Raw genomic sequence first — 11,886 nt, forward strand, 5'->3', positions numbered from 1 at the left:
TCTCCTTTACTCCAAAGCAACACGCGAAAGTATTGAGATGTGATACTTCAGTGGTGCCATGAGAGACGTACCCATGTTGGATTCTCTATTAAATAAAACCTAAGCAAGCCTATTTATACCCTCTTAAGACCCTTGTATAAAATCTGTCTTTACTCAGGATCCTTACTGTAACTGTAGGGTCTGTGAGGATGGAAAAGAACAGAGTAAGAACTTTCCATGTCTGTTAATCCAAACTGGAAAGTGTGGGGATTAAGGTAGTAGAAACACGTGTATTTCCAAGCACATAATTGGCCATTTTGAACGACTATCAGACTTTTCAGACTTAAAACGTGTAAGCAATTTATTCTGACTTGCTTATATCAAGATGGCATGCCTGATGCTCTGCTACAGAAAAATACCTGGTGACTAGTTAATTCCAGTGCAAGTGTTAACAGCTGCATGTTCAGGTGGTTTCATCTCTTTTCTTCACATGCTACAAATCCTAAAGCCTGGAACTGGTTTGCACTCAGGAAATTATCTGAGTTTTTGCAAAAAGAAGTGTTGAAACTATATTTTAATCTGAAAATGCCATAGATAATTGAATTTTTTTTAGGAATTCTCGTTGCAACTGTCAGCTCACTGAGCTGTGGTCAATGTGTGTTTTCTTGACTATCTGGTTATTTGCCTTTGTTCATAGTTTGCTTTTTTTGTTTGTTTCTTTGTTATTAAACAGAAAGTTATATATTGAAAATTATTTCATGTGATGTCTCTGTTCCCATCAGTCCCTGAACTGTAAAATGGTGCCATGTACTGTTTTGTTCAGCTGACTAACTGCATCTACATCTATAAAATGATTCAGTCTTCAGTGGCCGGAGACTCATCTTATTTTTTTCCCCTTAAATAACTCTTTAAATAAAACATTGAAAATGAAAATGCAGTTTATTGGTTATTGACTTTTTTTTAATAAACTGTTATCTTTCTGACCATAATTCACTTCTTCAAGGTTGAAATTCTGAGTGTAAATATTAGCTCGATTAATGGAAATTCTATGCATAAAACCATAAGCACAGTGCTGGAAATCTTTCCTCCTCTTTGTTCCCAGGTACAGTCCCTTCTTAGTGCCTCAGGCTTGGGGGCGAAGATCTGGCCATAATGCAACTTAGAGAAATTTTTTTTTTTTTCAAGGTCTCTGGAGCAGGGAGAGGGAAGTACTATATTTACAAGAACTTCAGTTTAATACTTTCGATTTTATGCTTTCCGTTTGTATAATCATATCAATTTTATAATGGCATAAAGTAGCACTAAAACATTCAATCCAGCATCGTCTAATTACTCTTTCACTGTCTCAGGCATGTTTTATTCTTAGACAGGAGAAAATCACCAAGTGCGATTATTTTATGGATTTGCATGTACAGTTGGTACCGTAAGCTATGATGTCATGATATTTGCCTTTGTTTTCCCACGTAGCTGTTACTGAGAGGTTGTCTCAGTGCTGATAATAGTTTTAAAAGGTTATTTCATATTTTTATTATACGTTTATTATAGTTATTATATTCATATTATACTTTCATATAAACTATGAACGGGGTGCACTTGTTACAAGCAAGTTTGCCAGTGTCTCAAAACAGAGTTTGCAGGGTTCAGTCTTCTTCTTTGAGGGAATTTTCCTTCTGCCCCCACTTAGGGTGATATACCCCCTGAGCAGCATCAGCATTCTCAGGGATGCGCAGATGCGTCTCCAAGAGAAGTTTTATTACTTAAGGCCCCCTTCCAGTGACAGCTCCATGTCAGGAAGAGCGAGCTGTGATGGTGATGCAAGCTTGGTTTATTACTCATAGCTATTGCCATTTGTAAAAATTCTCCTCGGATGTCAGACGAATTGGGCAAGACGTGGATTTTGTGCCACAGCTGCAGCTGAGGAGAGTAAGCTGTAACCGGCACAGCAGCACAGCTTCTAGAGGTGGCATCTCCACTCCACCAGTAGTTTTCAAATGCTGTGAAGTTCATTTTCTCTCCACATTAGGAGCGGGGGAAGAAACCAATTTTCCTTCTTGTTATTTTTCAGGCTCTAAATTTGTCTCTTTCCTCCTTTGCTGTGAGACAGACGTTGTTCCTTCCATATATTCTGTTTACTTAAGAGAGGGGTTCCTAGGAAAAGATGTGTTGTAGTGCTACACCTCCAAAGGGCTGGGATCAGCAGACTGTATCATTGCGATCTGAGCTAGTGAGCAGGAAGAGATCTTCTGTCCATTTGTGAAGGCAACAAGAACGGGTAGAGGGGAATCTTATGGCTGTTTATGGCTGGTTAGCCACTGTGGAAACAAAACAGAAATCCAAGAAAGTAGCATTGATACTTAAGGCAAAGTGGGTTAATATTTATTTTAATACTAAGGCATCCAGTGTCCCAAATTCCCTAAGCAGGTTTTGCTTCTATTCCAGAAGTACTGGTAAAATTATTTTTTGTATTGGGACCAAAGTTCAAATTTTGAAAGCCACAGATGGCCTCAATGAGTAGCTCAGGTCTACGAGGTTCAGCACCTTCTCTAGTCTGAAGGGCCACAAAGTTCTCCCGTTGCATCCAACCCTGCTGCCAAGTTGCTCTCCAGACTCCAGAACTGTGGATCAGGCTCCATGCTCCAGCTTTCTATGAGGACACCCAGAAAGCACCACCATCTCCTCTCCAGAGTTAGCTTTACCCTTATTTCCCCTTCAAAACATGCAGGGCCTTTTCAGGCAGGCTTCTCTCCCTGCCTGCATCTGCAGTGCTGGGAGCGGTGTTGGTTATTGACAATTATTGAGGCTGCCCTTTGGGGTTCATCTCCTGGATTAGGTGAGCCTGTCCCCGTGTCAGGTTTTCCAAAAGTTGTGGCTTTTTCTGAGGGAGCGCTGGCTCAACCTCACAAATCCCATCCTTCTCTTCCAGTTTTTCCTTCCTGTTTTTCTTCTGCATGTAACCACCTCCCCAGCAGCACCTGCAATATGGAGGGAATTCAGAAAGGCACGTACCGACCTTGCGCTGCGGCTGCCGGTGGCTTTAGGAAGGTGGAAGAGATGCAGCTCTGCTGCCTCTCGGCCCTGTGAAAGGGTGAGGATGAGGCCAGTAGGATGCAGGGGCTGGGAGGCTGTGGGAATGTTTCACTGGGCTATGGTAATATTAATACAGCATTATGAGGAATCCCCAAATGGCTGATTAACTGTCAAATTGTGATGCTGTGCCCATGCATGATGGTATCTGGGAAAAATGCAGCAAGGCAAACTAATTAAAATACTAACCTGGAGTTTCTCTATATATCTCTGCTTTTTTATCCCCTCTTCTTTTTCTCAGTTTTTTTCTCCTCCTTTTCATTTCTTTCTTTGCCCTTCATTTTCCCTCTTTATTATTTATAAAATTCCCTTTTATCGTTTTCTTCCCATCTAGCTTCTTTCGTTTCTCCTTTTCTCCTAGCCCCTCTGTGCCCCATACTGCATTTCCCCTTCTGTTAATCAGTCCTTCCCCAGATCCTCACACCTCATGGGAACTGTCGCTCAAGGGCTTTAAGGCCGATTTTACAGTTTTTCCTCTCTGGTTCTTTTCTTATCTGCTTTGCAGGGGTAGGGACTGTTGGTCTGACTGGCAGAGCTTTCCTGTGGTGGCTGCTGCTGCTGCTGGAAGAACAAACTTGCTGAAGGTCCCTGAAGGGACCCTACCAAGGTCCAGCTGAGTATTTGCAGTGTTTCACACACAGATTAGGCGCTTCTCAGAAAAGCTGTTTCGATGGAGTCACAGTGTAATGTTTGTGTATAAGGTGGGAATGATGGTGGTGCAGGGGGCACAGAGAGGGAGAAGAATTAAGCAGGCTTTCCAAACATTTCGTCACAAAAATACTCATTTAACCGAGGGGAGGAAAGGACCGCCGTCTCTTTCATAGGTATTAGAAATGGCGTGTTCCTGGAGTTGCTGGTTTCAATTTTCAGCTATGATAGGCCAGCTGTTATGTCATTTGCTGGAACTAATTACTGCAGGACTTAAGCTAATCTTGTTTCTGAAGAAGCCCAGCTCAGTTTTGCCTCTCCGGCGGGCGGCAGGGAGGGCTCGCTGGCGCTGGGACGCGGCTCTGAGCCAGCCCCGTTTCTCCTGCGCTCCCTCCAGCTCTGCCATGGGGTGGCCCACATGCCCGGGGCTCCGGAGGGGCCGGCGGGGCCTCGGCAGAGCTGCTCTCAGCTCACCAGGCCGAGCTTGGCGCAGCCCCGGGCAGGCCGATCCTGTGGCTGGCCGCCCAGCCACCAGCCCCCACAGCCACAAGCGCTCGGGGCAGAGGGAAAGAATAGGCATTTTTTTAAATCGGGAATTACTCATTACATCTGGGAACTCTCTGATGACATGTCCTTCTAGAAGACACTCCCTGTCAAAAGCAAGCTTATTACCAGTTCAGTTTTTCTCTCCTGTTAGGTTGAACCACAGAGCAGCTGAGTTAAATTGGCGTCACTGGGTATTACCCAAAGAATGAAATTATTTAGAATTAGAAAGCCTATTCTCCTCCCAAACATTTATTTTTAAATTCAAAGATAAATTTGAGGCACTCGTAACCCAGCAGAAGCCGCCACGCCGCAGGCAGAGGATGAGCTCCTGCTCTGGATGCAGGAGCCAGAGCCCCCTCCACCAGCTGCCTGTGGCACCCCCGGGGAGCGATGCTGCGGGGTGTCAGGGCTCCCCGAAGCGTGGGGCACAGCCTGCATGAGGCTCGCAGGCTCCTGCATGAACAGTCAGAGGCTTCACAGTGTTCAGGAAGTTAATAATCACTTATGAACTCAGAAGTTTTTAATGGCTTTTAAACTCAAGTTTAATTTCACTTTCAATCAAGTTGTGTCAAATTTAGCTTAAGAGTAAGTGACAGGCAGTCAGGCTGAACTGCTGCTCTGTACCTCTTCATTTTGCTTTCCTGCCAGCCCCGGATGAATAGATTTACTTTTTTTTTTATTTGCATAAAGGTAGGGTGTGCTCAAAAGAAAATATCTGCATTCCCCAAAGCCTTTGGTATGCAAGTATGCAAACAACACCAAAGTAAAATGCCGTTGTGTGACATTTGCAGCACTAAATATCCAATTTTGTGTTGGGCAGAAATTTTTTCTTCCTGATGCATAGCTTGATTTCCAAGTTATTTTCTGGCTTTTCCTGTGACTAGAGAAAGGATGTTGGGGATGATAGAGAAACTGGAAAGTCTTTGAGATTCAGATTGGCATGTATAAATCATATGTTTGAACCTGAGTCAGTCCCCCAGAAATTATTTTCCCCTAGGCTAGATTGGTGGGCATCCCTGTTTGCTTTTTGATTCTGTTTTTTTTTCTTGCTTCTGCAATGTGGGTTGTAACCAGTTTCCTAGGATTGTCTGAACATTTTTACTTAGTAAAATTAGTGGCTGTGCCCTCAAACATCTCTCTGCTCTCTTCCTCTAGCGCACTGTATTTTATACGGTTTTCAGTCTGTTGTACTAAAAGCATTAAATGGAGTGTTGACAAGCATTTTGTGGTTTATGGCTTGGTAAGCGTAGGAGATGGGCATTCATTGAACTCCTCCAGGCAGAAATGTCCATAGCATGCCTGCTGGTGGTTGCTGGGGACCGACCTGACTGGTCTCTTCCTCCAGCCTCCCCGACAAAGGGTTACTTTCTTATGAGAACCTTACAGAAAATTTATTTTAATAGTGCCTTGCAGAGTTGGACTTTTAAATTTAAGAGAGTCCAAACCATTGCCCCCACTCTTGGAGCTACCGTTTTAAAACAAAAGATGCTGTGTCTTTCTTAATTCTAGGTGGGGTTTAATCATAGCCTCTGTTACATCTTTTTTGCTCCTGTTCCAGAGGAGAGACCGTTTTACACACAACTTTTGGTTTTTTGCATTTAAACACTTTTTTGCCTTAGTTTGAAAGGGTGTCTTACTATGTGCTTTCTCTTGCTAGATGCTTTCATATGCACCTTCTTTCTTTTCCTGGTAATAAGTGTCTCAAGCTGGTAGCAACTTCCAGACTGTTCCTCTGCCTAAGCGAGCTATCCTGAGTGTAAGCCTAGAGTTAAACAGAAGCAGCTCTGTTCTCTTCACTCCTGTGATCTTACATCAGTTCACCAGTTATTATTTCCTCTTGTCAAATGAAGCAATAACAAAGCTTTGAAATGATGTTTCAGCTTTTCCAAAGAACCATTTCCCTCTCCTTCTCTTGCCTCCTTCTGCCTTTCCCCGTATATTTGATAGTACATCAGCTTCCTCTTGAAATGATCCCCAGTAGACCACTTCAGATATTTCAACTGGGGTTTTTCTGAAGGTATTTTTTAAAAACTAGCTTCTACAGCAGAGTTTGGTTGTAATGAAGAACAATAAAAAAATCATTCTGCCTTGGAGACCCAGTCTTGTACGCGCTAATGCATGTGGTGAACTCTGTGCCTGGAATATCCCCACTGGATTCAGTCAGTGGTATTGTTTGCATACACAGAGTTAAGCACCTGTGTAAGTGCTTGCAAGGTGACGGCTTTAAATCTCAGTAGAAGCTAAAAAGATAATGCATTGCTGTGCAGGAGAGACTAAACCAAGACAACTCACATTCATTGTCTTTTTTTTTTTATTATGTGTGTTTCTAAAGTGGCTGTTATTTAGCAACACAGATAATGAAGAGAACAGCGATGATCTTGCACAGAATTTCTTCACCCCACTCCAAAACTTGTCATCACATTGATCTAGGCAGGATATTCAGGAAACTTGCAGTCTGGGCAATTTCACAGTGATGCTGAGTGATTGTCTGATATGACAGAAGACACCAAGGGCTACAGGATTTAATCCTAGCAGAGTTTTTCAGATTAATTAATGACATAACCAAAACCCCTCCAGAGTTAGTTTCTTGCTGTTACTGCAGGATCGAATTTGGAATTAGTCTGCTTCAGTGTTTTTGGTGTAATTGCCTAGGAAATCACAGAACAACAGTCTTGAGTTGACAGGATTTTAAATGTTTATAGGTTTGAAAATAAGGACCAGATAAGGACTGTATCAGGAGTCAGATGCACTGCAGCCCAGTGCAGAGATCTTGGGTGAGGTGCTGTCATCGATACCTTTGGCTCAGAGGAGAAGTTATTCTGCATGGAGTTGTTTGCAGCGTGCGAGTGGAGCAGGAGCAGCCTGTCTTGGTGGCCCAGATCTTCACATCCATCAACGGAAATCCTGGCATGGACAGCATATGTTCAATGAAGTTCACAATTTTTACATCCTTTCTGTACAAAGCTTCATGGTGAACTGAACAATGACTTAGGATGCAATAGGCTATTCACAATCTCACAGGGTTTTCCTGGGGGCATTGCTAATACCAGTGCACCATGCCAATCCAGAACAGCTGAAAAAAAGAGTGCTTGGAAAGCTGGAAAGATTTTTGTTCACAGTAACACACGGTGTCAATGAATTGTGCAGTGGGAAGTCTGTAGGCATGGATCTTTCTGGGTGCTGAATGAAGCGGAGGAGAAATGACGCCTCTCAGAGCTTTTGTTTCAGACTCTGAGCAGCTTTTGGTATTCATCATAATTTTCAGTTGCTGTTTTTTAAGATGTGTCTGTAAACAAAGGACTTCTTAGAAAATATCTTTCTCAAGGGTAGACTGAAAAAGCGTGGAAGATTTCATGAAGCAAAAGTTAACAGCTTCCAAAGTATAACAATATAAGCAAATTAATAAACATTGAGTGGTACGTTATAAAATTCCTTTCAGATTTATATAAGAGAACAACACATTGTATAAAATCATAGAATAGATGACCTTTCTTCTTTTAAAAGCCTCAGCAATTTCTCTTTCATGGCAACATAGTATTTGGAAATACTATTTCCTAAATAAAAAATGTCATACCGCTTAACTGAAGGAAATGTACTTTGGTAACAAGAGTTTCAGGCTTGTTTTTCTCCCTTCCCTTTCCCTAGAACAGTTGCACTGCCTTCAGTGAGTTAGCCTAGCCTTGGTTGTGATGGAGAAGGAGGCAAGCCAACTCGAGAGGGACCACGTTCATAGCGTATATGAGAAAATTGCTCCTTACTTCAATGACGCACGCTACAAGGCATGGCCAAAGGTGCAGCAGTTCATTTCAGAGCAGGAACCAGGCAGCCTGATTGCTGATATTGGTGAGTGGGGTTGTTTATCACATTGCTAATGACACTCTAAGTATGTCCTCTCTTTCTATCACGCAATATTTGTGGCAGAAGAGTTTGGAGCTTGTGAATCAAACTGGGGAATCAAAATGGCCAGACTGACTATCAAATTTGCCTGCTACTTTGCTCCACTATTCATAGGTATATGAAGACGATTTACTTTTCCCAGTATCCAGTAGATGAGCTGAATTGAATTAAATTTATTAAGATGTCATTAGTGGATGCTAATGCTACGTATTGGTATGATAATTCTGGAATTTGAAATCTTGTTTAGCTCTTACAACATGTATTGTGTGTGGCCAATTTGAAGCAAGTATCATGACACTGACCTGAGTGCTTTGGGGAACAATGTCTGACAGTTTTTAATTCCCCGAAGGTTTGAGAATGTCTAAATTGTACGAGGGAAGCCTCTGTACTGGCTTCAGACCCTGCACCAGAAGTGGATACATGCTGGTTGCCCAGAAGAGATCTGGGCATTAACTCATGATTTTTACGTGTTTAAGCTAGTCTTCTAAATAGCTTTTTGGACCTGTAATCCTTTACAGCAACACATATGTGTAGTCTCCCCACTATAGCATGGGAACGTTTGTGAAAGAGAAAAATTACTGAGGATTGGGCTAATCATACTTACTTTTTGGGTGTCATTCAAACTTTACCATATACTTTTCCCAGTTAATCACAGTCTAAATGCTGGGCACTACATTCCTACCAGATCTTGGCAGATTTTGCAACGTTTTCAATGTGAACAAATAAAACGCGTACGAAGAACCAGCACACTGAGTTTTCACTGATGTCACAGACTTTGGACTTTGTTAACACTGTAATTTAAGCTCAGGCTTGGCTCCTGGGCTTTGGCCTGCAGAGGCTGCTGGCACGCTCTTGTGGTGGTCCATAGCCAGAGGCAAGTTTCATGCGAGACACAATCACCGAGAATGGTGCCACGGTGCCGGAGAGGTGTCTACCTGCAGGGCTCTCCTCTCCCCCTCCATCCCTGGGAAGCAGCCTCTGGTGTCGGATTAGAGGAAATGTGTTTAGTAGCTGTTGTTTGGCTTATATTGGAGCCTTTCCCTCCAAAAGTGAAAACCAGAAAAAGTCCTGGAGTTCTCTTCCAGTCAGAGCTCCAGGGTAGCCCTCGTTCTGCTCTTTCTCCTTAGAAAATAGAGTCTAATATTAGCCAAGTGCTGGCACTGTTTCACAGCACCTCTTCTCAGCTAGTGCTGAAGTCCGGCATGGGAAGGACTGAGAGAGCTTTTCTCTGAATCTCTTTCCTTCATTCTTGGGAGATGGGATCAGCAGCTAGTATTAGACAAGTAGTTAGGAGCAGACTTCTATCTGCAACTCAGCAATGATTCATCTCCCATTCAAATGGCATAACAGATTGATGGCGCTGGGAGGCTCCTTACTGAACATAGGGACCCACACAGGGTTTCAGAATAGGTGCTATGGGATGGCTGTAGCCTAAATATAGGGACTTAAATGTTTGGAAGGCTCCAAAATAACTATAATTTTTTAAAAGAAAACATTTAAAAAATGAATTAGAGATAAAATTTGGGCTCCGACCCAAGCTTAATGTTTGATGTCAGCGTAGCCATAAACAGGATGTGAACTAAGGTCTGCACAAGGTACAGGGTATTCTGCTAGCCCGATGCATTTACTTCCCTGATCTTAATCTGAACTATTATTTTTATGATGCAAGTGAGAAGGCAAGTTTTAAAAATTAATAATCTACATTAAAATACACTTTGTGTTAAGATCCAGATAATTCTGCAAAAAAATTATCAAAAATTTAGATAAGATCTGTTTTACTGCTGACATTAAAATCGTTGTTATCTAAAGATGTCTACCTTTATTTCAACACAAGAAGTATTTCAATTTGGGAAGATGTAAATTTCTGTGTTGCAGGCTCCATTATGTAAAGGAAGCTGCGCGAAGATACCAGAAAAAGAAACTCCACTGTTGTCATGGTGACAGCAATTAGCAGCAGTTAAAACAGCAAACAATGGATTTAATGGTTTGGTCTAATAGTGACTTAATTACTTAGCAGTCTAGTTTGTCTATCAGCATTTCAATACACAGGAATAATTCAGTGCTGTGCTCCCACTACATGATGCTTTCACTTAGCATTTTGAGTCTATTACAAGCAGAATTGCAGTAGCATCATTACCATAAATATTTTTGATTCCATATGTGGTGGGAAGGCCAAGGTAAATGTTCTCTAGCAATCCCACTTTAACACCTCCAGAGAGCCTGCTAGACAGAAAGGAGCAGTCATTGTACTGTGATGGTAAAAAATAACCTGAATTCCACTGCAGTTGTATCATCTCCTTTGAAATGGGTGGAGAATTTCAAGCTATTAGGCCAGTCCAGGGCATACATCGTGGCTTATGTCAGGAATACATTTTCTTTTGTACAGGCACCAAATGTCCGCCTTTCTTTCTTCTCCTCATTATTTCTTCAGGCTGTGGAAATGGCAAATACCTTCACATCAATTCTCAAGTCTATAAACTGGGTTGCGACTACTGTTTCCCGTTGGTGGAATCAGCACGAAATAAAGGCCATGAAGTAATGGTGTGCCATAGCTTGTATCTGCCTTATCGAAGTGAATGCTTTGATGCTGTCCTGTCCATTGCTGGTAAGTTCTGCGTACTGCCATTGTCTATAGGTCAGACCTTTAAAGGGTCTAAAGCATTTAGTCTCTTCTAGGTTTGGGGTTTTTTTCAGTGACCAACAGAATATTTTGGGTTTTGTAGACCAGGTAAATCTATATTACACAAGAAATGTATATTATTGCAAACTCAGTGAAAAACTGCAAAAAGGGTAAGTCACACAGATGTGAGCTGTTTTATTCTGGTCCAAGCACAACTAAAGTACAATGTGCAAAACAGGAAAGGAGAGCCTTTTTTTTGCCTTATTACTTGGTGGAAATTTGGAATGTTGCCTCTATCAGGAGGGAAATACAACAAAACTTGCTTAGGAACGCTGAGTGTATTCGAAGCTCAGCATTAAACCCTTCTGCACCTTTCCAAACACTATTTTTTACTCCCACATCCATGGTTTGTCGGCCAACACAATCATTTTTGGGCTGATGAGGATGACCATGGCACTGATCCGGCTGGAAAGTAACCAGCAAAAAGAAAGGTTGCTTTTAGCCAAATTAGTTACCCATTGTTTCACTGCAGAAAGACCTGTTTCAGCAAAAGCAGGGGATAATGCAGAGAAAGAACAAGGAGCAGATGACAAAGCAAGCAGAAGTGCTTGTTTCAGTGGCACTGCTGCTTTAAAATGTTCATCAAATAACCTCAGATTTCATTTCTTGTAAGATTTTTCCTTTTTGTTTAGTTGTCCTTTTCAATGTAACTTAATGATGGAGGAACTACCTGTCTTTGCCACTTAAAGCAGACATTGAACAGTAGCTTTAGCCTTTACTTTTTTCTCTTTTAAATTTTGAGGGCTCTTTTGTTTTGAGAGTCTTGAAATTATTCAACCACCTTTTAAAGGTTAGGTATTAAGCTTATACTGATTAAAAGTTGGAAAAAACTGTAAATAAAACAAATTAGAGTGCTCAGCAAACTTGATTTTCCTTTTCTTAACCAAAGGAGTGTGAAGCAGCTAGAATCGGTGAGGAATCCAGGACACTTGGGTGACAGGTAGAACTGCCTGGTTATGGACTGTGGCCCTTTCAGCACTATAAATATCTATCTATCTATATATATCATCTATACATATATTTATCATTTATTAGCAGTCCTGGTTAACAGG

The 11,886-nt window shown here is 41.8% G+C and overlaps 1 protein-coding gene across 1 annotated transcript; it reads left to right on the forward strand.

The window, feature by feature from the left end:
• Positions 1–7,946: 7,946 nt before the first annotated feature.
• Positions 7,947–10,759, forward strand: LOC104072536 (putative methyltransferase KIAA1456; the record flags this gene model as incomplete). The annotated part of the gene is made up of 2 exons (XM_009572037.1): positions 7,947–8,100; positions 10,586–10,759. Coding segments are annotated over exons 1-2 (328 nt in total), but the record flags the coding sequence as incomplete, so codon positions are not given.
• Positions 10,760–11,886: the final 1,127 nt, after the last annotated feature.

This window comes from Fulmarus glacialis, unplaced genomic scaffold (assembly GCF_000690835.1).
Source record: "Fulmarus glacialis isolate BGI_N327 unplaced genomic scaffold, ASM69083v1 scaffold12132, whole genome shotgun sequence".
NCBI classification, from domain to species: Eukaryota; Metazoa; Chordata; class Aves; order Procellariiformes; family Procellariidae; genus Fulmarus; species Fulmarus glacialis.